The 26,319-nt window shown below is 41.8% G+C and overlaps 6 protein-coding genes across 11 annotated transcripts; 2 read left to right on the top strand and 4 right to left on the bottom strand.

Moving 5' to 3' along the window:
• Nucleotides 1-174: 174 nt before the first annotated feature.
• Nucleotides 175-7,598, bottom strand: LOC124206169 (serine/threonine-protein kinase Warts-like). 2 transcript variants are annotated; one of them, XM_046603852.1, is made up of 15 exons: nt 7,250-7,598; nt 6,630-6,992; nt 5,095-5,164; nt 4,183-4,979; nt 3,800-4,105; nt 3,615-3,734; nt 3,290-3,553; nt 3,033-3,218; nt 2,750-2,966; nt 2,576-2,688; nt 2,423-2,503; nt 2,260-2,357; nt 1,998-2,193; nt 1,600-1,923; nt 175-1,533 (listed from the first exon to the last, which is right to left on the bottom strand). In XM_046603852.1, exons 2-15 carry the CDS (start codon nt 6,840-6,842, stop codon nt 1,111-1,113), a joined length of 3,408 nt encoding a protein of 1,135 aa, XP_046459808.1. In that variant the 5' UTR covers nt 6,843-6,992; nt 7,250-7,598; the 3' UTR covers nt 175-1,110. The 2 variants fall into 2 exon arrangements, with proteins under 2 accessions (XP_046459808.1, XP_046459809.1); XM_046603853.1 differs by lacking the exon at nt 3,615-3,734 and having other exon boundaries at nt 7,250-7,499.
• Nucleotides 7,599-7,605: 7 nt separating this feature from the next.
• On the top strand, nt 7,606-10,246 carry LOC124206172. Its single transcript, XM_046603857.1, has 8 exons — nt 7,606-7,805; nt 8,024-8,116; nt 8,177-8,317; nt 8,392-8,546; nt 8,625-8,653; nt 8,718-9,517; nt 9,594-9,871; nt 9,946-10,246. The coding sequence occupies exons 1-8, from the start codon at nt 7,630-7,632 to the stop codon at nt 10,188-10,190; spliced, it is 1,917 nt and encodes a 638-aa protein (XP_046459813.1). The 5' UTR covers nt 7,606-7,629; the 3' UTR covers nt 10,191-10,246.
• LOC124206171 (probable ribonuclease ZC3H12C) lies at nt 10,205-17,609 on the bottom strand. 3 transcript variants are annotated; one of them, XM_046603855.1, is made up of 6 exons: nt 17,457-17,609; nt 13,493-13,769; nt 13,034-13,412; nt 12,632-12,967; nt 12,426-12,565; nt 10,205-12,357 (listed from the first exon to the last, which is right to left on the bottom strand). In XM_046603855.1, the coding sequence occupies exons 2-6, from the start codon at nt 13,749-13,751 to the stop codon at nt 10,754-10,756; spliced, it is 2,718 nt and encodes a 905-aa protein (XP_046459811.1). In that variant the 5' UTR covers nt 13,752-13,769; nt 17,457-17,609; the 3' UTR covers nt 10,205-10,753. The 3 variants fall into 3 exon arrangements, with proteins under 3 accessions (XP_046459811.1, XP_046459812.1, XP_046459810.1); XM_046603856.1 differs by lacking the exon at nt 17,457-17,609 and adding an exon at nt 17,289-17,370; XM_046603854.1 differs by lacking the exon at nt 17,457-17,609 and adding an exon at nt 14,859-15,154.
• Nucleotides 17,610-17,680: 71 nt separating this feature from the next.
• On the top strand, nt 17,681-18,735 carry LOC124206174 (vesicle transport protein SFT2B-like). Its single transcript, XM_046603862.1, has 4 exons — nt 17,681-17,859; nt 17,940-18,112; nt 18,183-18,300; nt 18,365-18,735. The coding sequence occupies exons 1-4, from the start codon at nt 17,788-17,790 to the stop codon at nt 18,491-18,493; spliced, it is 492 nt and encodes a 163-aa protein (XP_046459818.1). The 5' UTR covers nt 17,681-17,787; the 3' UTR covers nt 18,494-18,735.
• Nucleotides 18,736-19,023: 288 nt separating this feature from the next.
• Nucleotides 19,024-20,522, bottom strand: LOC124206173 (N-alpha-acetyltransferase 80-like). Of its 3 annotated transcripts, none has more exons than XM_046603858.1 (5): nt 20,371-20,522; nt 20,181-20,302; nt 19,950-20,095; nt 19,682-19,881; nt 19,024-19,614 (listed from the first exon to the last, which is right to left on the bottom strand). In XM_046603858.1, the coding sequence occupies exons 2-5, from the start codon at nt 20,285-20,287 to the stop codon at nt 19,441-19,443; spliced, it is 627 nt and encodes a 208-aa protein (XP_046459814.1). In that variant the 5' UTR covers nt 20,288-20,302; nt 20,371-20,522; the 3' UTR covers nt 19,024-19,440. The 3 variants fall into 3 exon arrangements, with proteins under 3 accessions (XP_046459814.1, XP_046459815.1, XP_046459816.1); XM_046603859.1 differs by having other exon boundaries at nt 19,024-19,610; XM_046603860.1 differs by lacking the exon at nt 20,371-20,522 and having other exon boundaries at nt 19,950-20,115.
• Nucleotides 20,523-23,911: 3,389 nt separating this feature from the next.
• LOC124206168 lies at nt 23,912-26,263 on the bottom strand. Its single transcript, XM_046603851.1, has 3 exons — nt 25,910-26,263; nt 24,963-25,833; nt 23,912-24,884 (listed from the first exon to the last, which is right to left on the bottom strand). The coding sequence occupies exons 2-3, from the start codon at nt 25,022-25,024 to the stop codon at nt 24,023-24,025; spliced, it is 924 nt and encodes a 307-aa protein (XP_046459807.1). The 5' UTR covers nt 25,025-25,833; nt 25,910-26,263; the 3' UTR covers nt 23,912-24,022.
• Between the last annotated feature and the right edge of the window lie 56 nt (nt 26,264-26,319).

The raw sequence follows: 26,319 nt of genomic DNA, 5'->3' as shown, positions 1-26,319 counted from the left end.
ATGTTGTCTGTAGTGTCTGTACCAGCTCTGTCTGTACTTTGGACGCTGTTGTGAATTTGAAATCACTATAGAAAAAATCCCTCGTCACTCTTTCCCAAGGTTATGAAGAAGCATACGAAAAGTGACATTTCCACTTTCTAAGATATTCCAAATTCAAAATGATTTAAGAAAAGATTCAAGTTAAAAACACACTTTATTTCTCTTACAGATTTAATTTACACGCACTTACACACAAACTGTTCCACCAAACATCCGTTAAATGGATCACTGTAATTACACAATAGCATACAATATACAACAGATTACAAGGCACGGGCCGTTCGACAGGCTCACGCAAAAAAGGCACGAATTCCGCAGTTGGTTTAGTAGCCGTAACGGATGGCTTCAGATACAACACGGAATCGAAAATACACATTCGTCACGCTTGGCCGAAGGCCCTGTGCGCAAACTTCTAAACGGCAGCTCTTTACAATGTAAAGAAGATTGATAAGTCTGTAACGGGGTCCTAAATGGGGGGAGGAGGATACATAATGAAGGATTAATCAGAAGGAAAATTTGACAACAAATATAACGTCATGACAATTTATGGACGTACCCAAAATCTGAAACCTTCCCAATAAGAAAAAGGTTGTTCTTAGAAAAAAAAATTACTGTCCTACACTGGCATACAAGAATAATTAAAACACTGATTCGTAAGGCAGCCAAAAAAAGTCAATTCCTCAACCCATCACCCACCAACTCGAAATATTTCGAAAGATACATATATATAAAAGGGAGGGGGATTTAGCAATTTGATTTGCGGTTCAAAAACGGTGGGGCAGAGTATTCTTTGGACACTGTGATCTAGGGGAGACGGCAGCAACATCGCGAGATTCAGTTCCTAGTTGTGGAACAGTCGGTTAATACAGCATCAGAAGCTGTTGCTACGTCGAAACCGAATGGAATTTTGCTGCCTTCATTTTTTTAACAATTTGAAGCGTGTGCCTTTTAAAAACGTAGAAGGGAAAAAAAAGCTTTGTTTTGGTTTGGTTGGTTGGAACCTCACGATAAGGTTTTTTCAGTGAGGATAATGGAGCGTGAATCGATCACACAAACGTATACACTCGTTAATTAGACATAGACGGGCCCGTGATTGGCTTCATTATCATCAGGATTCATTCGAGGGTGACCGCCATCGTCAAAAAATCGTCTGAAAGTAAATTCAAAGAATGCGTGGACCGGGTGTTTTCCGTTATCTAGCGTGTTGTCCATCTTATCTTCATCCGCACTGTTCCGCAATTTGTCCGGCACGATCGGATCAAAATTGGACGTGTCAGTAGCAAAACGAATTTTCGGGATATAGGGAGCTGTTTTGCTGCGAAGGCCGCCCTCAAAGTCAACACCGTTGAAGAAAGGATGCGTCTTCAGTTCACCGGCACCACCCCTACCGGATCGTTGGTCGGCAGACGTACAAAGACGAACAATCAAATCTGCAGCTTCCGGTGACAAGTTGGCGTAATTAGGGATCTGCAACGTAGTCGACCAGTTGATAACCTACAAGGAAAAGTAAAAACATTAAACACTTGAACACACATTGGTTGCGAATAAGGAAAACAGTACCTTGTACTGAGTTTCAGCGGGAGTATTAGCCATAAAAGGTGGCTGCCCAACCAACATCTCATACAATATGACACCAACGCTCCACCAGTCGCAGAGCTGGGTATAGCCTGTACGTAGGAGCACTTCCGGTGCAATATAGTTTGGCGTTCCAACCAGCGAGTGTGCCAAGCAGCGTTGGTGTTCGCGACGTCGGCGTCTTTCCAACGTTTTCAGTACAGGCGGATGACCTGTAATGTGCGTTGTGCCAAGAGAGTTGCAATTACCTCCGACAGCATTATTACAACGGCACTCATTGGTCCAATCTTCTCCCGGATCAAAAGAATCCTAACATGATTAACAAGAAATATGTCAATATCGCTATTAAATATTTAGCTATTTTAATTTGTAGTAGCACGCACTTGTCTTGAATGATCGCCGTTGCGTTGATAGTATTTTGAATTGTGCGTCCAGCGGAAACCAGTACAAAGCCCAAAGTCAGTCAATTTAATATGACCGTCACGATCAATAAGAATGTTGTCTGGCTTGATATCACGGTGAATAAAACCCATTTTATGTACGCTTTCCACAGCGCATACTAATTCAGCTATATAAAACCTACATGACAAATGAAACATTCAGTAATTACGTATATTGAACGAATAATAACTACTGATTGCTAACCTTGCAAGAGGTTCTTCAAAGATCCCGAGTTTGATTAGAAGTGACATCAAATCGCCACCAGGGATGTAATCCATCACAAAATACAAATTATCCTTGTCCTAAAGTGCAGAAAAAAACCTATTTTAGATTGAGCGCACTAAGAAAAAGTTTAATAAAGTTATACCTGAAACGAGTAGTAGAGCTTGACGACCCATTCATTATCGGCTTCAGCCAAAATGTCTCGTTCGGCTTTGACGTGAGCCACCTTAACGAAAAAGTATGTAAGTAAGTGATTAAAAAAAATCTATTTTTGTGAAATATGTAAAATCAAATTTACCTGATTGCGCTTAAGAACATCTGTTTTCCTTAACGTCTTCATAGCGTAGAGATGATTATTGGTGTCAATCTTACGTACTAAAGCCACTTCACCAAATGCTCCCACTCCAATTGCTAAAAAGAAAATACATATTTCTTTTAAAGGTTCAAGATTAGACAAATCTATAATATTCACCTTTGATTTTCAAAAACATGGCTTTGTTCATCTTGGCTCGCTTCAAACGGATGTAATTAGATTCCTTTTGTGATAGCATCCGCCTCATCTGACATTGAGCCTCCTCAGACAAACCAATCTTTTTCATCTCAGTTTCCAATTGCATGCGACGTTCCATTCGCTGTTGATGCGACTTGAGAAGATTCTCAACGTGCTGTTCCATGAAGAATTTAAAGGCCTGGATATCGCGATAAAGAGATAAGACGATTGCAAATCTACACCGATCTGAGCATTCTTGTCATACCTGGGGTGAATAGTTGCGTACGCTAGATTCTCGCCTTTCTTCTTCCCTTTCTCGTGAGATATGTTTACGTTCCGGGATGGGTGACTGATGCGTCAACTTGTAAGGGGGAGGCGGAGGAGGTGGCATGTCATCTTTACCATCCTCCCCATTGGCACTGGACGGTGCACTATGGCCATTCAAATCGTTCTAAAGAAAAGTAAAATAAATTAGTGTCATGATTCAAGAAAACATAGATATGTCTTTCAAACTGAACATACCTTAGTGCTCATTCCAAGTCCCGAATCTTGCGTTCCCTCCGAAGGTGCAGATGAAGAAATAAAACTCACTGGTGATTGGCTCGGACCGCCATGGCGTCCCGAATCACACTGCGATGCTGCTGAAGACATTGGACTCTCAGAGCGCGAAGATGGAGTCTCAAGAGTCAATGGTGAAAACCGGCGCTGCCCCGGTTTTGGAGGTAACTGAGCGTGAGGTGAACCCTGTGATTCTACCTGCTGAGCAAGTCCAGTTCCACCATTTGCCTATGATGAGAGCATTGCTAAGTTTTTGCATAAGGCAGTCGATCGATTCAAGCAATAATACCATAGAGGAAGGATAAGGTGGGGGCGGCGGAGGAGTTGCGGATAAATTATATCCATTGACGGCAAGGACATTCGTGGCGTTAGTGGGGGTTGTCCCATGCTGTCTTTGAGCAGCCAAGGCCTGGAGAGGAAATCGAATAGAGTTCAAACGGGTTCGGTAGGGAATGGAGAGTTATTATATCATACCTGCATGGTCGATGCATAACTTGGTGGATCAGTCGTTGGGACGCTGACCGGCGCCGGACTGCTAGGGATTGGAGACGGCGTGCTGGCAAAAGATAGCGGACTTGGAGAGGCCATAGGAGCGTATGATGATGGTGAAGGACAGCTACTGGATGCATAGCCGGAAGAGGAATAAGGAGGCGGAGGCGGCGGAGGCGAGGCTGAAACGGCCGGATTTGAACGGACCGGGATAGGCGGTGGTGGAGGTGAACTTGATGATTGAGGAGGACCTGACGGCGCTACAGCTGTTTGCAGTATCGGTTTCTGAACCTGATGATTGATGAAACAGTAAAATAAAATAATTTAAAAAATCGGTATTGATTAGTGTCATTTGAGCTGATTTATACCTGCATGCTTTTGACAGTGATGGGTGGTTGACGGGGTGGCCAGGCTTGGTTGGGTGGACATCTCCCCCCGGCTTGAACTGACGACGACGAGGTCGGTGGTGGGAAGGGAGCCGGACTTTTGCCAGTTGGGCTGGGAAGCGTCGGGCTTTGTCGGTTAGATAATCCGCTATCCGGTCCTCGATAAGGCGGAGGAGGAGCCACTAATTTAGAAGCTGATCCGGTGGGATACGGAGGGGGTGGAGCAGAAGACGGTGGCAATGGGCTGCTGCCATTGCTGGATTGTTGTTGCTGTTGGTACATGTTTAAAGCTTGCATCTGCTGAGTCAGCTGAGCTTGTGCTTGGGGTCCATTTTGAACGACGAGGGGCGGAAGCCGACCGGGCGGAAGAGCTGGAGCCGGACTGGTCCCACGGGGTCCCGGAATAGGTGGTGCATTAGGCACGGGTGACATTCGTTTGAGCATCTGTTGAAAGTTGCTAGGATAATGTTGGCTGTTTGTTGATTTAGATGCAGCCGATGGAGGTGGGGGCAAAGGAGGAGGTGGCGGAGTGGCACCTCGAGGCGGCGGTGGTGGAGGTGGCGGATCTGACGACGACGGGTAGGCATTTCTTGACGAATAAGGCGGTGCTTCGGGTGCTACGTGACCACGAACGAGTCCCAGACCATTAAAATAGGCTGGGCTATCAGAACGGTTAGATGAAGCGGCCGAACTGGTATCAAAAGCCGGACTGCTCCTGGGTTCTCGCTCAAAACTCGGTTTCCGGTGTACCTGCTGCCCCGATGAAGGCGGAAACGCTCCTGTGAGGAATGCAAAGATAACCGTTATTGCGTGACCAATTTATTATTATCAGCTAGCGGATTTGAAATCACCCTTGAAATCTTATCAGAAAAAAATATTGACTGCGTGACTCACCTGTCGTAGCGGAGCGTTGCAGAATTTGGCCGTCGGACCGCTGTAAGTAGCCGTCGCTTCCATTTTCATGCTGAATCAGAAAAATAAAAGGTTAAACGAAGTCAACTTTCCTTCATGCCTCTACAGCTGTTTATTTCTATTCTCGACTTGGCATTTCTAATAAAAAGGGCTCTTTTCAAGACAGCCATCAAAAGAAAAATTCAATTACAGACGATATGGAGGAGGAGGCCAGGGACGAGTGTATAGTGAAAGCGGGTCTAGCTATCGGGTTTCTAACAACCGTTCAAGAATGCCAACAACTCCCTCTTTCTCTTTCCAACCACCTCATCCGCCCCAAAAATAGCCCAGATTCGGTTGAAGGCACACACACATGTGCAAGAGTGTAGACCATCACCAAGATGGAACGAGGGAGGGCTGTCAAATAGCGTACGCCATCAGTAGCGCAGCCAGCACAAACAGACCAACTGGCGGCTCTCTGCTACACACCGACAGGAATGCAATCCCGCAAAAACGAATAGATCCGGTCGAAACCCGAACCCTTATTTTCTTCTTTTCGCTCTGTGCGGCCATTCAACAGGCGGGTATCGATAATGTAGGCCATACAATGTCTCCCGGAATGTGTGCGTGTGGTTTGATGGAACACATAGGAATTCCGTCTACTAAGGTGCAAGGTCAATGAGGCGTGCGTTCGGAATTCTGGAGCCATTCGTCACACCGTCGCTCTTTCTCTCTTTGTGTGTCCTGTTGATGGTTACGAGTCCATCTCTCAAGCCACGCTAGTCAATCAGTATGTGTGATATCAGTTTTTGGGGTGTTGCAACGGTCGTCTAGTCGTATAAAAGAGGAGCGCCTCCAGCACAGGCATATGCCACGAACCATCTGCTCGGTCCATATCCCTCCCCTTTCTTCTTGTTTCTTCCGCTACGACACGCCAACCATCATTTTCGGGTGGCCGCTCTCGGCATTCTTTTTCGACCCAACATCGAAGAAATACTTGGCGCGGTAATGGACTCCCTCAGGCGCGTGCTCGGTTTGCCATCACCTTCATAAATCTCTTATCTGACCGAACTCTCTGAGGTTCATTACAATGCGAAAATTTCAAAACAAACACAATCAGTAACCTCACAGTCGGACGCAAAAATTCCCCTGAAACGCCCCTCCTTCCATATATACCTGATGGACACTAGACAGTACGGGGATTTTCAGATTAAGAAAAGGAGGAAAAATTTAGAATAAAAAAAACGACAACAAAAAAACGACCGTTTGTCCGGACCTATCCGACGGCATAACTTGCCCTTCCTTTTGGCCGGAAGAATGCCAGACTCGTAGGAGAATTTCATTCCTATCATTGTTGCATCATCACATGCAATGGTACATAATTTTCATGGGCAAACTAATCTTGACATGAAACTACTGCAACTGAAATATCTGCACAACCTAACAATCTATTCGTGTTACATGAACTGTACTTAAAGAGTATGGTATCTCATAGAAAACATAATACATAGACAGCATAAGAGATTGATATAAGTTACCTCTATGTATCCAGAAGAAGAAGTCGAATAAGGGTAAATGTGTTGTTGGTAGGAAATGTGTCCATCTTTAGGTATGGTAGGCAGAGGACTACCATTCTCGGTGGCAAAGGGTCTGAGAGAGTTGCGAATTTCTTGCAGGGCTTTCAAGTGATAGCCTGTCCGATCGGCTTTTCCAACTGCGTTGCTCATGCTAGTTTCAGCTCCAGGGCTCATACTGGCATGCCCATAGTCTTTAATGAAACTGACATGGCCAGAAAGCTGCACTGATCCACATTGTGTCACTCACTGTAGTACTCATAAATTGACGAGTTCATTCACTTTGAGAAATTTCATCCAAGGTCAGGGTGTGCAATAATCACAGACCTGCAAGATCAAACAACAGAATTAAAATTTACTAGAAACACATTTTGCAAAATATCAACAGTCGTGAGTCACGCAGGTCTAAACTAATCACAACACGAGAAAGAAAAAGAACCATGACTGTAGCCTCCAAGACTGTTTGGCATTTTCCGCCATCTTGGAAGAACTTTTTTTTTTAGAGCGAGCACAGGACGGCCCCAAAGAAAACTCGAGTTTTTACTGACGAAAGATTTTCAATTTTTAAAAGCACTACTACTTACTTGAACGGTTATCCATTAGCAATAATACGTAGAACAAACATTAAAATTTCGATGCAACATTAAGTCCACACACGGACAAAACAACATTCGTCACGAAAAAGCTCGGAATAACACTGAAGCCAGCGCAGACTATAAGCCTAGTTGCCCCTCTGGCGGTTTCACTTTGAAGAGAGAATTTTACCTCAAAGGCTCCTTTAACTCAAACGCTGAGCGTGATCCTTTCAAATCCTGTTCTCTGAATAAGTTTTATCAACCAACTGTTTCATATTTCTCATCTAAAAGATAAACAAAGGTTTTACGATTTCACAAATAAAAATTCGTTTTTTCACGTGAATACAAAATTTCAAGGGCATTGATTGAGAGCGTCCCCTTAGCGGAGAATGTTGGTACTGAAGCAGACGATAAAAACAGAAAAGAAAAAAAAACAACGAGGAGTTGATTTGATAGACGCTGTTGTGTGTTATTCATTTTCAATTTCGAAATTTCTTGTTTCGAATTTTTCCACAGAATTCCTGATGTCCAACAATACGAAACGAATAGTCCCATGGATTTCCATGTAAAATTTTATTAAGTTCTATAATACTAGAAATTGTCAAATAGGTTAATTTACGGTTAACATTTAAAATAGAAGTCACGTGGTTCAAATGCCAAAAGCTAACGTACACGTACATGTTAAATGTTTCGTACCTAATTACCTATGCTTTTATTATTTAAATATTTATTTTATAACTATGAAAAGTAGTTTGCTTGTTATTCATGAACAATTGTCTTTAGGGAAGAGTGGACACGGGTTTATCAACAAGTGTACTCTAACAAAATTGAGGAGAGATGGGCGGGACTGAATCAAATGACAATGTGGAAATCTAGGTAATTCATTTATAAAATGATAATTTTGATAAACTAATTTTTATTTACATTTTTTATTAGGGTTGACAAGCTATCTCTAGGTGTTGAATGCTCTTTGTATTTGTTACAAGCAATTTTACGTGATGAGGAATACAAGATGGATCCTAACAGTGCCCTGTCTGAAAACGATGTGGTTTTAATGTACTCCACTGCCATCATTAGGTAACTCTTACTATGTTAAGTTACATGTTTAAGTATCTTTCAATACTTAAACCTATTTAAATCTTTGTTCACAGGTTCATCAATTTGATATCTCATTTAGGACAAGTAGATTTAAGACATCAACCCATATCCGCCATTGCCGAAATGGCAGGGATTCCCGACTGGCTTGTCAGTATTCGGCACGAGGCTACCCACGCCAAGATGCCTTCTTTGGATATCTTGAGGCCAGGTATACATACCGCCTTTCTACGATAACTCTTAAATTTTAAAAATTCTTCATCTCAAATTTTTTTCTCGAATTTCTTAGGCGCCAACTTGGCTATGGATTGGTTGAAGGTAAAGACACTTTTTTTTCTTAACTTTCCTTTATGCGCAGACATGAATGCAAATTTAATAATAGGAAAATTATTGGCGTACCGAAGAAGAAGATAGCTATGATCTTTATTGGCCCGAGTCCAAGAGGGCCACATCTCGAATGATGCTTGCCAAAACGAAAATGGCAGAGGAAGGGAAGAATACGGGTTCGGCTGCCTCCAAGCATGCAGTAATACCTGAAGAATTGCAACTAGCCGTGTCTATGCTAGTAGTGCTTCTTAAGGAAATGGGCTGTCGGAATTCTTTCAATGAAATTCAGTCGCGAGACCTTCACCAGTACGCTTACGAACTTTGGCTCCAGACCAAGATCCCTTCCACTCCTTTGAACAAAAAGGAAATTGCCAAATTGGCAATACCGTTAAAGAAAATCCTTGCATTAATATTTGATGAAATCAAACGGATATTGTCTGAATGGGTGGAAACTGATGGGGTTGAGGGAATTGAACAGACGGAAAAAGTCGACGCACTCAAAGGGAAATGTTTCATCTCAGCTCTCTGTCAAAGTCCCCATTTATTGAAGAAACCCGAAAAGGGCACAATTTTCTCCAACCTTAAACCCATCTGGACATTGATTCAACAATGGCAAACGGTTCCATACTTGATGAACAAGTTAGTCACCATCGAAGTTGAAGATGATCAGCAACAACGAGTATTCTTGAGTTTGATAGGAGACATGACCAATGCTGTGCTGCATGCCCGAAATAATCCTGAAAACGAAAAGAATGTATTCAAATTCGATGAAGGTTTGCGTTCTGTAGATTGGGATAAAATGACACATGCCATTCTTCTAGAACCTCATCCGGAAACCTGGAACACTGTATCCAAGTAAGGACTGAAATCCTCTTCACTTGTTGTCGTCGTGCAATTAATTTTTTTTTCCCTCAATTTGTCGTTTGTTTAGAGTCTTTCTGTTATATGATCCGCCTGTAAATGCAAAGAAGAAAGAGAAAGTGGCCGCTTTGTTGCGACTATATTTGGGTAAAGACACTTCTGCCGAACCTTCAGAACGTGCCGCTTTTGGCAAGTCCACGATTCACTCCAAAATCTTCACTGCCGCAATGTTGAATCCACAGAATGAGAAACCCGTATTGAAAAGGGACTCGGGCAACCAACATTCTCAAGACAACAAATATTCAGCTGACCAAGCCCCAGTGATCGATGAATGGACCTTGTGTTCAGGTATAATAACCTTATCACATTTAGCAACCGAAACTTTTCAACCAATGTTTTATTTCATTTTCTGTTTATGGCAGAACACGATTGGTCACGTGTCCCTATTGGTAGCCTTCCGAGTATCACGACTGATAAGCTGGAGTTGGAAGGAGTTGACTGGGAACTAGTTGAAGTAGAAGCTAGCGATTGTAATTCAGATCGCATCGTGAACGGTACAAAACGAACTGGAGAGCGATTCGATTGGAATTCTTTACTGCGCAAGCGAAGACGAAGAGGCGGCCTGACCAAAGAAGGTCCAGTCGGACATGTAGCGAAAACACAATAAATTAATTTTGTACGCAAATGTGTATCGATTTTAATTCAATCAAGATGGGCATAATACATTGTCGAAATTTTTTTAAAAATAAGTAAACAGGAGAAGGAGAGAGCCAAATTTGTAGAGAACGAGAGAAAGACAGGGTGAAAACCCCTCATACCAAGTATATATAGATAATTATATAGACTTCCACGATACACAGTATCGTAGTAAATAAAACTTGACCCAAAAGCGGAGATTTTTCCAGGATAAATAAACGATTATAGTCTTGATCCACGGAATATACAATGCCGCTTTCAACAAGGATTGGACAAGTACTGAACTGAGCTCTTCGACGCTCTCGTCAAGTTCAAGACTTGAAAGAGCCAAACATATGGAAAGAGGCAAACCAAACTGTCAAACAAAGTCACTAAACAAAAGTGGCATTCACATTTAATGGCATTTGACAGTCCACGGAGGAACTTCTCTTCAGGACGATCTTGAATCCCCAGCATCGAATACTGATGTCGGGGAACAGACACTTGAAATAGGACGCACATACTTTTTGACGCATTTAATTGATGCCGATCGACCTAATTGTCTTTGGGGTACAGTGCCAAAATGGCAGCGCAGATTTTCTGGGCGTTTGTTTCGTCAGGCATCAGTGACATCACTTGTCGCACCTGCTCTTCAGGAAAGATGGCAGCCAAGTGATAAAAGAGCTTGTAACGTGCTTCGCTTTTACTGTTGGGCCCGTTCTCGTTGAAGGCTTGCACCGGCGATGAAGACAGGTGTTGATGAGCTGGCAGACTGGAAGTTCGGCTGGCCCAAGAATGTTGTTGTTGATGCATGTGTTGAGACGGCTGAACGGGTGGTAATGGCGGAGGAGGAGAGTTGGTCCATTCGTCAAAAGGATCTGTCAGACCCTGTGAGCTCCAGTCTTGCGAGCCGGGCATGGCCGCCGACGCAGCAGCAGCAGCCCCGTATAAATTAAGTTGTGTGTCGGATGTGCTGTTCAGTCGTTGCATGTGATTGTTGGATCCTGCGGGTTGCACATGTGGATGGGAGCGAGCGTGAAGTTGAGACGTTGGTGCCGGAGCGGATGCGTTGCGAGTGACGATCGAATGGACGGAAATGGGCGGAGGCGGATAAGGCGGAGCCAAGCCCTTTAAGGTGTACAATCGCGGATCGCATGCTGGGTTCAATGGATTCAATGTCAGCTGACGTTGAACCTTCCGGTGCGGATTAGGTCGAGCAGAGTCGTCGGGCTCTTCTACCCCGCTGGAAGAAGTCACGGAGGGCGGATCTGATAACTGTTGGCCCAAGGGGACATGTCCGCTTCTGTTCCAGTTAATACTGTTGCTTCCGAATCCATCCATGGTCATTGGTGGCGGAGGGACGGAGAAAGCGGGTGGAGGAGCGTGAAGCATTAGACCGTGAGGGATTTGCTGTTGTGCTTGGATCACTGACCGAACTGGCGAAAGCCGGGCCATGTTTTCTACACTGCGGCTCTTGAGAATAGGCGCCCTTGTGTCGGCCTCTTCCGGCTTAGGGCCGTCTTGAACTGGTCTCTCTTCAGTCAATTCCGGAGGAAGAAGTGACAGTGTTGGCACGATTGATTTCGTCCGTGCGAGTGGCGTTTTCTTCACAGGACTGGGCGGTTTGCCGGCCGTTGGGCTGGCAAAATTTTTCGTCAACGGAAGACTAAACGTTTTGCATGTCGGAGAAGATTCGCGGATTTTTCTTGCCACCGTCTGCTCGGCCAACCGTTCGCTGATGGTTTTCTGAGGGACATTGCCTCTCTCCGGATGATAATATTTGCACTTGTTTCCATAGGTACATTTTTTGCCATACGGACACGGAGGGGCAGTAGCTTCTGCGGATCCCTTGGCTGGAAGTTTGCGCAGGAAGCGATCCAGCTTGGGTCCATTACGACCCAAAGGATCTTCAGGCGGCATAAACCGATCGTTAACGAACGAGTACATCAGGATGCGCTCTTCGACTATCTTTCGATATTCTGGGTTTTCAGACACCAGATCGCGGTAGTTGTCGTTGGATACGACAATGCCGTCCGTCTCGGCCGCCAATCGTAAAATGTACCGATCGTCGTAGCAAACCAAACGACGGCCACCGACTTGCCTTGACGGAGTGAAAACCAGCATTCGTTCCTTTTCCAATTCCAGCAAAATCTCTTGATCTGATGATTAAAAAAAAAGAATCATTTAGATTAAAACGAACATGAGCAAATAGGAGGAATGAACTTACTGGCTATGGGCGCGTCAATTTTAGACGTTTCTTTCCGCCACATGGGAACGAAGACGGTTATTTCACGGTGACCTCTGGCGCGGAACCAGTCTACACACAGCTGGATTCCTCGACATGAGAAAATTTCCTTGTTGCCATGGCTGTTTATGGTCAAAAATAGATTAATGTTTGGTGTTATTTTAGCAGTAATGAGCCAACCAATTTACCTAATGGCTACGTTGCTTCCATCGATGACGACATGCCTTAGCACCGCCTCATCTGAACTAGTGATGGACAATGGACGATGCGATCGAACACAATCCGACTGTGATTCGATTCCTTCCGTCGACCCTGGTCCGGCTAGAGATGCCAAACGAATGAGTTCGGCCAAAAGTTCATTCTGGGTTGGTTGCCCCAATTTGACCAAAGCTTTTTGAACTTGCTGCTCGGTATAACCTAATTTTAAGGCAAATTCGACCCGATTCGAATAAGACGGGTCAGTGGCACAGGCGAGGGGACTCTCGTCGGAGTCGTCGGAATCATCGCGTGCCGTTTCCTTCAACCTAAACCCAAATTTGTAATTGTAGATTTAAATTTGCCTCTCAGAGTAAGTGCAGACAATCTAGTACCTCTGGAAAGACGGATTGTAGATGCAGACGTATTCATTGAACTCGGCGGCCAGGGTGTCGGACACAGTCCGGGAAATGTCTTCGTGCTGTTGAGCCACACCCGCAACCGATTGGATAAGGTCACCTGACAGACCTGTCAATGCCAAGTTAAGGCTATCGGAACACTCGTAATCGGAATCGTAACTCGAGTCCTCTGATTCCAGTTTGCGACGGGCATAACTCTTCCGAGCACCATCGCTGAGTGTCCGGCAAGCGAGATTGGATCCGGTTCCGTCCAATCTTCGATCGCCACTCTCGGCTGGAAGGTGATGAACGTTATTTTCCGAAGTTGAATTGCGCAGCGAAATGGTAGGCGACGCTGTCGACGACGTGCTGCAACCTGTTTAGAAATTTAAACACAAAAAAAAAACGTTCGATCATGCGTGAAATGAAAATTCCCATCATGAAATGCTTATTCACCTTTAAAGTCGACGACCAATTCAGGCGGAAGAGGTGAACTGAGTAAGGCTTTAGCCGCTTCGCTGTAAGGGGCCATTAAGGGCCGTTTGGCTGCCAGACAGGGTTTGTGCGCAGTAGGCGACGGGTCTGTTTCTTCCATTTCAGCGGCCGGAGGAGGCGGGAACAAGAGAGAATATGGCGGAGGAAGATGAGCCAGCACTGGTAGAGGCGGTAAGAATCGATCGGTACTAGAAGACGAACCGGACGGGATCCATGTCATCGGACCGTGCTGAGCCAACTGCCAGGAATAAAGAAAATGTAAAAAGATGATTAAAAATTCAGAAATAAATTAAATTGTTTCTTTCCTTAAAAATTTATTTTTAAAAAGAAAGAAAGACTATGTTGTTTGAATTGTTCGGGTAAGTCTTTTGCCAAGGTCACGGAATGATAAAAAGGAAATGATAAAAGAAGTGCGCACAACTGCTGACGTCGTGCCGCCAACGAGGAAAAGCGTTAAAAATTCTTGGCGAAAATGATGGCTGTTTCTTTAACGTGAAGGCCGCTGCTTGTCTGACGGATATTTTAGTCACGATTTTTCGCCCATCAATGGAAAAATCAAAGATAAATGGCCAATTCATCTAATTTTGGAATTAAGCCATGTGTATCGCATTCCCTTAAACTACCTGCACGGTTTTATGGACGGAGACACAAAAGAGGATGAATGTTGCATTCCAATTGGGTTTTATGACCAGGTGAGAACATGACGAACAACAACTGTCACTGCTCCAACCGTTGACAAAGTTTGGCGTTCGTAAAAAGAAATCTGTTTTTTTTTTTTTTTTTTCACGATACCTATCGGAGCAGAACTAATGCGCCGTGACGTAGTTGCATTAGTTTCGGCCTACAATTATTTTTACTTTTTTTGCCCATTTGAAAAAACCAATAAAAACGAACAGTGGGATTGATTAAGTGCGATATTATTTTCACAAGTCAACCTTGCATCAAAAGAAAACTAGTGGTATGTCCATTTAAAGTTTAATGTCCATAAAAACGAGCCATCAATGGTGTGATCTACAGATGTGATCAACTATAGTCGCCAAATTTAAAAAGATGCCAAAAGAAGATGATGTTGGCCCCACAAGACACCAAATAGCTTGCGGCTCTCAACTGACTAGTAACAACATGATGCGTGATTTATTTGGTTTCGTTCAGGGTCGACGCACCGAGGACACAAAGGCCAAAGCTATATACAGATGCCTGCCAGAACAAAGTTGTTGTGTGTGTTTCTTCTCTTTTTGTGTTTCAGTAAATAGCATGAATAATAAAAACCGAATATTTTGTTCTTCATAAACGACCTGGGCTGACCAAAAAAGAAAATCCGATTTACCGTAGAATCAAATCGCAGAAGCATAATTCAACTGTTGGTAAGTAGGGAAAAAGGAAACAAAACACTAAATATGACACTATTATTAAAACTCAGGTAAACACATCACAGATAAATCCGTAGGAGCGACAGCGAAATGTATAAGCGACCGTTTCAATCAGGTTGTTTTAGTCTTACTGAGCTTTCCGTCTCTAGAGTAGAGAAGCAAGAGACAAAAGAGATAAGGCTAGAACATCCGGTTCGCCTTATTTCCATCGAGAGAGAGTGCTGTTCCTTTCTCTCACGGCGGCCACAACCAGGATCTAGCGGGCGGCCAGGTAGAGAAAGAGTTTGGCCCACCGCACGCCCACCGCCACCTTCACGTAGCCAAAGGCGCTGCTGACGTTCCAATCACTAATCTAGACGGTCAATTTCCTTTGGAAATAAGATTTGAGCAGAGTAAAAAAAAAAATAGTAGAAAAAACCCCAAGTCCCGTATGGAGTACTGAAAATGTGTTGGTGTCCTCGTTTATTGGTCGGGCTCGAGGGGTATATTAGACTGTTGGCGAGTCCACTAGACTAGAGGAGGCGACCTACATACAGTAGCAAACATCGCCACCATCTTTTCGGTTTGCTTCAAGAGAGAGAAACGACGCTCTCATTCCTGCCCTCTATCGCCCAGCTTTTTTATTTGAGAAGAAAATATGACTAAATAAACAAACGAAAAGACTCGGAGACTATTCGTCTTTTTTTTCTTCTTCTTTCTATTTGGAATTTCTTTTAAATAAAATTTGGCAAGAGGATGTACAAGCCACAACAACAACAGCTGCTTCACCTGTATACCGTGTCTGTCTGTCTGAGTGTGTGTGTGTGTATGTGAGCACGACGCTGTGGTACCGCGCATCCGGGTCGCCATGTTTTCTCTTTTTCTTTCTTTAAAGAAAAAAAAAAATCCGATTGCGTATTCTTTAGATAATAACAGCGGCATCCTGTGATTTCTATTATTTTTGTTTTCTTTCGTACAGATGAACGTGATGCAAGAGTTTGCTTATTCGGTAGTCATGGTGACTGTGGTTATGCATACTAATCATCAAAGATAATTAGAACTTTATCGAAATCCCTAATTTTTCTTTTTTTGGTAAAAGGCGAGAGGTCATTCACGAAAGTGGGTTACAACAAGGATGCAGGAGGTACTTGGTAGTCTTACCACCATGGTGTGCGTACGTATTTTTAGTGAGGGTCGAGGGATCCTGTTCAATTGGGCACGCAGCTCTATCGATCTAAACTCATAAAAAGAAGAAGAAGACGACGACAAAAAGAACTGAAAAATGTGGTGGCTTTCTAGTTCTCGGTTGGCGACTTTGAATGGTGCTGACGTCATTGGTGAAAACCGAGTCCGGGTCTAAGGGAATCATTTTTCTTTATTTTTTGTTGTCCTTGCTCTGGGCTATCTTTACAACACCTGATTGAACGAGGGAGCCGTGAAACATTCCCGCTGCTGACGACCGAATTTACGAGACGTTTCGGATGTTTTCGCAACGTTTCACAAGTTCCTTGTTTGCGGTGCACATCCGTGTGTGTAGACAGGTGTGCGTGAGCCACGACGTGTGGAATGCGGCACAAGGGGGGAAACCTGACCGATCAAAACAAGTCGTACCCATCAATCGGAACTTTCATTCTCAAAAAGAAATAAAATACATCGGAGCTGCTGCTGGCTTCCGAATGAGTCGGGAATGAGTCGAAACAAGAAACATTTTTCACGCACAAATTCCCCAAGCGGATCTGACGTCAATGGAATCATCTTTCCACAGTCACGACCGTATAAGACAATGTCGGTGAACCTAATGTTTTTTTCCCATTTAACGATCGCCTCGAGGAATTCCTTCACTCAGCGGGTCACGAACTATCAATTAATCAATAACGACGAGTAGAGGTCATCATCTGCAATTCTGCATCTATTTTTCGATTACGAAAATTCCATGTCGAACCCTTTCGGCCGTGAGATGGCTTCAGCAAGATAAATGGAGAATCATAAAAAGGGAGTGCCATTTCCATGACTAATTCTCTTCCCAACAAAACGCCAGTCCCCCCCCCTTGTGTGCAGAATTTAACAAAATAAATAAATATTTTTGGCTACTTCTTCCTTTCCGACCTTGGTTTCGGCGCTCAAGGATTTCCGCCTCGCGCAAAATAAACAAAAAACACGAAATTATGTTGCACGAAAGTCTCGAATCGGAAATGCAACGATTTCATTCACTGGCTATCAGCTTTTCCGGTCACCTGATAAAAGGTCTGTAATCACTATCACGACAGCTGTTAAACGATAAGAAATTCGCCCAAGATAATCGCATCCTGGTTGTGTGGCGAGGGGGGAGCAGCCTCCAACGCCTCCAACAATCTTGTCAATCATCTGTCACCACACCCAAGTTCCAGAAATGAAAAACAAAACTTTACCTATGATGCATGTCAATATGATCGAATTGGGAAAACACTGCTGTTCTCACCTCGCCATCTTTACGTGTAAATAATAATATGGCTAAACAGCAAGCAAAATGCCTGGTGATATTTTGGGATTCACCACCCTTAACACAGACTTTACAAAGTAACGATAGTGGCACCTACCTCAATTTTGTATTTTCTAGTCTCTTGATGTCTTGAAATCAAACACAAATCGTGATGATGGTCTTGTGAAATAACCGGAACGCACTTGACACAGTCTCAGCCGACACTACACTAATAAAAGAGCATTGCTGTTCATTTCGCATTCCCTTTCTCGAGTCGCATTGTTGACAGTAAAATGATGGTATCGCAGGCCACCTATCGGTCATTCTAAGAACTCGATACATTCAACACCTGTCATCATCCTTAGCCGGACAAAAAAATTCGTGATTGCTGTCAAAATCGCACGCCCTGTAAGCTAATATTGTTGTGTTGAATCTGATCACTTGGACCAATGATGGACAAATTGAGACGTGCTCTTAGTGGGAATGATGGTGGAGACGAAGAAAGAGGCTTTGTTGCTCAGGTAAAAACAAATTGCTTGAAATCATGCAAAAAAACGACTTGTTGGTGCAACAGTTGGTCCACGTACTTTGATTCTTATAGGTGGTCGAGTCCTCTTCGTTGGGATGGGGTACACGTGTCAAAGGATTCATTGCCTGCTTCGTTATTGGAATAGTTTTATCCATCATTGGCTCTGTTTGCTTGTTTTTTGGCAGTAGAGGACTTGTTGCATTTTCTGTGTTTTACACTACCGGAAACCTTGTTGCTCTTGTCAGGTACTAATTAAAATGCCAAATAATCATTGTACACAACATTTTCTTACTAAGCATCTTGTTCTATTTTCAGCACCTGTTTTTTGATGGGCCCATTAAACCAATGCAAAAAAATGTTCTCTCCCACTAGAGTAGTGGCAACAGTTTTGGTATTTGTTTGCCTTATTCTAACTCTCCTCTCTGCATTCCTGGTAAGAACCCCATTTATACTAGATTATTTTACTATCCAATAATTAATGTGTTGTTGTTTTTTAGTGGAAAAAGAGTGGGCTTGCCCTTGTATTCTGTATCATTCAGTTCCTGGCCATGACTTGGTACTCTTTATCGTACATTCCGTACGCCCGAGATTTAGTAAAGAAAACTGTTTCTACATGCATGGGATAAACAAAAATTATTATTTAAAAATTGGTGAAATGCCGTAAGTAAGTCCATTTTTTTTTCACCTGATTCTGATGTACAGAAAAAGCTGTAACCCCATATCACTTGTGTCTTCTACATCTATAAGTGTGCCTTTCTTTCTATTATAGTTACCCGCACTAATTCTTGTATGTTAAATTGTTTTAATTGCAACCATCCCCCTTCTCCAAGTATTTGTGCGCCAGCGTTCAAATAAACTGTTCATATTATTGTTTTATTATGCTTTACTTTAAATCGACCAATAGATCACTGAATCGATGGGTTTGAAATTACACTACACCTTTCTTATCTTTACCTTGTTTAAAAGTTCACCCGTTCGCCGTTCAATATTTCCTGTAATCCTGTTCTTGATTTGGAACAATTAAGTATATCACCTTCATCGTGATGAAATATAGTACTTCAAATATTCCTTAAAACTCCTATTTATTAAAATAACGCCGATTTTCGATTTCCTAATTTATTTAATCCTTCTAGCATGTTTGGAGAAAAATATAAAGTTGATGCCTTAAATCAATTGTATTCTATTCCATAACATATAAATAAATTATGTCAGTTCCCTCCAAAAAGCGAGTAAGGTAGCATTACGACGGAAGGGATGGTGTAGTTGCCGGAACAACAGGAAAAGAGTTTTCCAGTGTATAATATTAAATTTCATGAAAAGTCTTTTTTCTTTGTTGTTAAGGTAAAAATCCTATCAGGACAAAATAAACGAGGAAAGGCATACAAGACGGCAATGTTTTTTTTCTTATTTGATAAAGTGACGACTAACAGAGAAAGTTATATTAAAGAGCTTGAATAAACGGTGAATAAATAACAAGATGTCGAACGTCATTTCCATATGCAAGTTAAATTAAATTTCGATTAACACGGTTGATAAACTAACTCACGTGGAATGAATAGATAGAAAAACTATATTATTGCTTTAGAGATTTTTTCATGTATACTTTTTTAGCGGGAACAGAAATATTAGTAAACTCCGGTAAAGGTGGCGGCTGTGGAAATGCGGTTTTAGTTTTTAAGACCGATCCCTCACAAGGTCCTGTTTTACTGACCGTCTCCGAGGCTTTATTAGGTTGAGTTGTTTCTAACTTAAATATAAATGTATTGATAACAATTTTGTAAATTCTGAATAGATCTAATCTAATACCAACTTACTAAATGTGATGCGCTTGATGGAGGCGCGCCATATTGGCATACTGGCTGACAAAATTCATAGCCTAATTTCCGATAAAATTCCTGTTTATCATGAGTGGAAAGTATTGCCCATGAAAATCCAAACTGAGTTGCAAGTTTCTCACATTCTTCCATAAGCAGCTTACCGAAACCTTTTCCCCTATTGACTGGATTTACTAAAACTGTTGGATTAAAATTTTTTTAATTAATTCAAATTATTATTGGCTAGACAGTTACACTATGTTTATACCTGACTCAATCAAACATGTTCCTGGCACTAGTGGTAATCTTGAGATCTTTGCATGTCCAACTACCTCATCTTTATTTTGTTGTGTGTTTTTTATTAACAACAGAGAAATCGGAAGGTTAGGATTTGAGTTTTCAATTGTTCTCATCCTTAGTTTAAGAAATACATGACTTTTGTAGCAACAGATTCAACATGAATGAGACAACTAATAGAATGTAAATAAAGCTTCAAAACCTTGCTGTTTTACTTCGGGGCCACTCCTCATTCAGAATTTTAGCACAATCTTCTATTAGATCAGGTTTATCATGAAGGGCTACTATGATCACTTTGTCTTTTTCCATGTTCTAAGATGAGATCTGAAAAAAAATATCATTAAATTTGAAACTTGACAATTTTGAAGTATGCGGTATTAAATGAAACTTACATGACGAATTGTAAGTTTTAGCTTCTCTGGGCCTACGAAACGAATGAAAGCGTGTAGATTGCATAAAGGTAGGAAATACAAAAATAACTTTCCATTTGCAATATATAATAGAGCTGATAGAGCCGACAAGCCCGACATGCTTGTCAAAAACAAAACAGTTGATCAAAAGTGTAATTTAGACCGATAGATGGCGAAATCCACAAAATATGGCGCACATTTTAAAAATTTTTAAACAACTCATCAAGTGGAGAGAATTTTGCCCTTCTGTAATTGGCGTCAAAAGCCGCTTGCAAAGATTAAAAGGAGTGTGTTCATATTAATAGTATCCAATGCAACGTTAAAATCTTTCTGTTGCAGACATCTTTTTTACTCCTTTAATTAGTTGTGTCGTGACGCTCGTGAGAGAAGTTGGTAGTGCTAAATGCGTACTGGTGCAACATTTCAAAGGATTAAAAGCTTCGTAATAACAAAGCTTTTTTTGCGGTTTTGTCGGATATGTTTTTATTGACCAATTTTTAGGCATTTCACTAGTTTTCAGGTACTTTTATTTTTCTAACTGCAATTGTATTGGATTAGTGACGTACCCGTACAAATTTTTGTCTTGGTAAAGTACATCATATTTCAAAAAAAAAACTTATCTTATCTTGGCCACATAATTTTTGTTTATTAATTTGTTTATTTTTGTGTATACTTATAAGCTGGACGTTGTTGTTAATTTTCCATTCTTTTTGGATACGGGAGGGAAGTTGTTGCTTTTTTCAGGTTAATGGCTTAATTGTCATTTTTGAATTGCGCGTCTCCGTCGTCTCGTGAATTTGAACCGCGGGACTACTAGTTGCTTTTTCTTTTTAGACAGCTTTTGAATTTTTCCCCAACCGAGTATACCCCTTTTACCTTTTAGGGAAAAAGGACAGTAGGCTACTATCTGTAGAGAATCTGGTCTCCAGTTTTTTTTTTCAGAGTCCAGAAACAACAGAAGTTGGCGGTTACCTTGCTGTTCAGGAAGCACCTTACAGAACGCATATCTATCTAATTATTTATCTATCATCCAACTGGAACCGCCGAAATGGGACCAATCGGAAACCCAACGGCCGTAGTCGATCCTGAACTCCGAGTCTACGGTGTGAGCAATCTGCAAGTCGTCGATTGTTGATGCCCAACGTATACCTTCCAGCAATACTAACGACGCTCCAGCAGTAAAAATAAGATCATTCACTCGACTTTTAACTTTTTATTCCAGGTTTAATTTTAATGAATTTGAATTCGATCGCAGATTATGGTGAGAGAGAAAGGTGCTGATTTGATAAAATCTTTCCGGCGGAGTTTCTGAATATTTTGTATCAGAACCGACAAGTAGTATTTCTGTTTATATGATTTATTTCCTCCGGCCACTTTCTCTTTCGGTTTCCGGTAACTTCTAAACGGGATTCTCAACAGCGTTCGGTTTCTCCAGTTTCAACTTCTTTTTTTCTTGAGCTTTCCTTATTCGTTCCGCTTTGGACCCAAATCCAGGGGTTTTATTTACAGCAGGGAGTGTCCCTGCTTCCTTCTCCCTCTGCTTTTTGGTTTCTCCAATCACGTTTGGTTTACGTCGGGGTTTCACCATTTCCATCATTCCAAGATACGCTTTCAGGTAGTCTGACGAAGAAACGCCATCCACTATGTCACTTTCTTCCTGTAAATTCATCCCCGACTGCTGCTCGCCTTTTTCAACTTCATCTGGAATGTCGACTGTGTTAGATCTGCTATTTGGAAAAGCATAAGGCTCGTTTAAAGTCTGCATAGGCGTGATCACATCCGGTTCCTGGTAGGATTGTAATATTGAGACTATGGTAGAGGTGACATCGGGCTCATCAGAATCCTCGACGCCATCGGACTCTCCTTTTGGCTGTTCATCAACACCTTTCACTTCTGGTTCCGTTATAGTAGCTGGTGGTTCAGCCGTTTCTGAAACTGTCAGGTCACTCTCAGTGCTGTTCACTTCTTCCTTAGCAGGTTCTACAGTCATTCCCTCATCTTCCGGTTTGTTCGGCTTGAGAATCGGGTCAACTATCGAGTGCAAAATACGACTGACTAATCCGGGATTGGTTTCTTCCTTTGCAGCACTCTGGCGGCCTTTTTGGCTAGGCAACTCCGGCCGGAAGGGCTCTTTGTAATGATTTAAGGGAACTGGTTTGGCCCGGAAAGGGTTTGGTTTCAAATCTTCCAGGTTCTTTTTCGTTCCCGGGAGAGGTTGGATAACATTACTCTTACCCGTCGACACTTTGGTAGAGATATTAAACTCTTTCGGGTGATTGATTTGATTCACAGCCGCTATTGGTTGGGCGATCTCATGTTTGGAAATCACGGCCGTGATTGAAGTGCCACCAAAGCCGCGGAATCCAAATCCCATTTTTGGGGACAAAGGCTTTTCAATCGTAGAATTCATGGTTTCGTGAATGTATACGAGAGAATATGGTTTGGGTCACTGTATTTAGCGACTCCCTTATATAGCCTGCGAGTCCCAACGGAAGTTACGCATCATCCTAAGACAACACTTTTTTCTCAGTTTTAAAAATATTCCTTGAATAAAACTGGATTAATTGGCAATAATATTAAACTTTGCTATTTTAACCACATTATTCAATCATATTTAAACTAATAAATTAAATAAAACTCCAATAATTTCGGAAAAAAGGGTATCAATTCAAAGCGGAATCAGCTCTCGCTGAAAGCGCTTATTGCGCCACATGTTGGGAGTGAGTGATTTGGTAATAAGCAGAACAGTTCAGACACAGAACTAAAGTTTTGTTGCTGTATTGACTTTTGTGGTATTTACAATTGTTATATTCATCCGTCAGTTTCTTCCCGTTTTTTTCGTTTCCCTTCCCCTCCCCCTACGTGGGCAAAAATAGTTTAGCTTCAGAGCTTAGTTTCAGAACAGCGGCCCTCTCAGAGAAATAGAACTCTCAAACGACATTTTCGAATCGATTTAAAAATTAAACTTTAATCAGTGAAACGCAACACTTCGAGAACAAAAGGGTGATAGTTACTTTATACCTGTAATACTTTAGTACTAGGCCTAATTGAATTTAAGGGGAAATGCGTACAAATAACAGGCTTTAAAAAACGTGTATTCAGACGAAAAACTCAAATGAAGGTTAGAGCACGCTTATTACAGTTGCGATAATAGAACCGAATAGAACAGAACCGATAATAGATGTGGATTTATAAACAACTGCCGGTGGATGATGAGCCGACAATAATTGATGTACCCGTTTTGTCCGGCTATACGCATCTGTGATTTGAATTTCCCTATATGATGTGCAAATTAATCATAGAAGAGTGGATGCATTACGTCAGGTCATCTTCTGCTGTCCGTAAAGTGCTGGATGTAGCTGCGTTACATAAAATATTAGAACAGCATAAAATCTCTTTTTCAGTATTCTGTATAAGACGGTAGTTCAATTTGGATCATAAATGTTTATTTAAACTGACTTTCTACGGTTATTTCGTGACCTTGATATCCAAAACCCTGCAAAAACATGTACGAAAACTAAAGTCAAAAGAAGACATTACATTTCTATATTTCAGCTAAATCAAGATACACTAAATTGTAGAATATTCAATAAAAGAAATATAGCAGCTCGGGCAACTCAATTAACCTCGGCGATTATAACTGAAGAAGAAAGTTGGTCAGTTCTTCTGCATCCGGTGGGTTGGCGTTAATTAGCTGCTGGCACACATTTTTCAAAGTCTCCACTTCGTACATTGTGGCCATTTTACTAAGTTGTTGGCCGCTGGCACTCGTCTTCAAAGAGCCGGTGTAAAGGAAATTCAAAAAATGTTTCACAATTTTAACATCAAATTCCGCCCCAAATGTGACGATGGATTTCTTTGTGTTAGTGATCTGGCTCAATAAAGTTGCTTTTAAGACAGGACTGCGAGCGCATAGGATAACTCGGTGAGCTTCCATCACTTTAACAGTTCCAACAAAGATTTCGACATCAGTCAACTTCTGGTTTGTAGCGGCAGCCCAAAAATCTGTCGACCAAGCGTTATCCATAATTTCATAATAATAATTGCCGATCGTGCTAACGACTTTGATGTCGAAATTGACTGGACGTTCATGTTGTTCTCTACAATCAAAATTCGACCCTGATTGTACGTTGAAGTGTATCAGTTGTATGTTTTTCTGAAAACTTTTCGATTCCATTTTTAACCATTGGTCGTTGCCCTGTACGTTGCAATGAGCATCTTCTATTTTCAAGCCGAAGTTGCTTAGCCGATGCTTAGCGTATGATAAATGAATCACAGGTTTACTAATAATATCGTTGCGATGTTGTAGTGAGGGGGTGTGGTAAGGCCTAGTGATTAAAGCTCTTTTCCCAGTTAAGTAAGCGATAAAAATATTTTCATTTTGATATTGCATCACACATTTTGATTGTCCGGTATTATAAGTTGATAATAATTGCGAAGTGCATCGAAAGGTAGGCGTCGTTCGATCAAAAAATATTTCCGTATCTTTTTCCGGACTAAATAGAGGGAAAATTTAACAAATAAAATTAGCAAATTGTAGCTTTCTGGTATATAAAACGGTAATATAATATTACATGATTTTAGAAGAAGAAAGTCCTTCGTCATTGCTGTTGAGATGTTTCATGAAGTTACCCATTTGCACGACATCAATTTTTTTCAGGGCAATCTTGGCATAAAATCGTCAGTGTTGCCAGTCCGTATCTAATAGCTAACTTAAGTAACTCTTCATCCGCTAATGTTCCTTTCGACTCGCCCGTGTAAATGAAGTGCAGGAATTTCTCCACAGTTTTAGGTTCCACGTTATCTATTTGGATCCGATAAGAACCGCCTCTTACCAATTGTATTTTCTCAAATTCGTCTGTAAACACTTGACTGCGGGCAGCAAGGACGGCTTTATGAACGAAAAATGTCTTGTCTTTCACGATTAGGTCATCGTCCTCCAGATTCTGTTGACTTGTCAGAGCAGCAGCCCATAATTCATCCTTGGCAAGTCGATCACACAGTTTATAGGAATAGCCGGGATCAGTTCCTTTGATGCAAATTCGAAACACAAACGTACAGTTTCCAAGGACCTTCTCTTCCAGTTTAATGGTGAATAGCTGTAGACTTCCTTCTTCGCCGATATCTTCTTTCTTCATTTCCTTCATCGTTGTTGGACCAATGCTACTACTACTACCACTACCTTGAATTCCGTACTTTACGTCTTCTACTTTCATTCCGATATGGCTGAGATTAATTGCCATGAAAAACAAAACGGGTGATTTGGCGAGGTTCTTGAAACCTACGCGGAACACTTTTTCTCCCCGAAACAAAATCATTTTCGACGCAATTGTGGTCGGTTTTTCATCGACGTTCTCCAGAATCCACTCGAACGGCACAATCATCTTCGGGGTACCCATCATCTCTGATGTCATTATGACGTAATTTACGTAGCTATTATCAAAACTGGTGACAATAATATGAAAAACTTTATTAATTCAAATTTAAATTATTAGTAAAATTAAATATTACGTCTACTCACCAAACATTTTGAATAACAAGAATTCTCAAAACGAAATCACAGTTAAAAAGTAACAACTTTGTTTGCAGCTTTTCAATACGGCGACGCCGCTAATAACATGAGACCCAAAAAAACTCTACTTTTTGGTTCGTCGTTTCGTCTTCCCGTAATCTTGAAATGATTTCTTGATAATTGATTAATAATTGATTTTTTAATGAACCCTTAAGGTTGCTTCGATGGGAAAACTAATGGCCTCAGAATCCTGGAGAAGGAGTGATGTGGTAAATGAATGTCAAATTTCACTTTGTATTACAGAGAAAGATGACACCTGCGATACTGATGCGTTATAAACGGCGGCAACGGAATTCCGGAGTACAGCAGTGCTGTAAAATGCAATGATGGGATAGGAACGATAAGCTGAGAGATAGTAC

The sequence above is a fragment of the Daphnia pulex genome, chromosome 10, assembly GCF_021134715.1.
Source record: "Daphnia pulex isolate KAP4 chromosome 10, ASM2113471v1".
NCBI classification, from domain to species: Eukaryota; Metazoa; Arthropoda; class Branchiopoda; order Diplostraca; family Daphniidae; genus Daphnia; species Daphnia pulex.
Note: the sequence above shows the minus strand (reverse complement) of the source record. Positions and strands in the feature narration are given on the sequence as shown.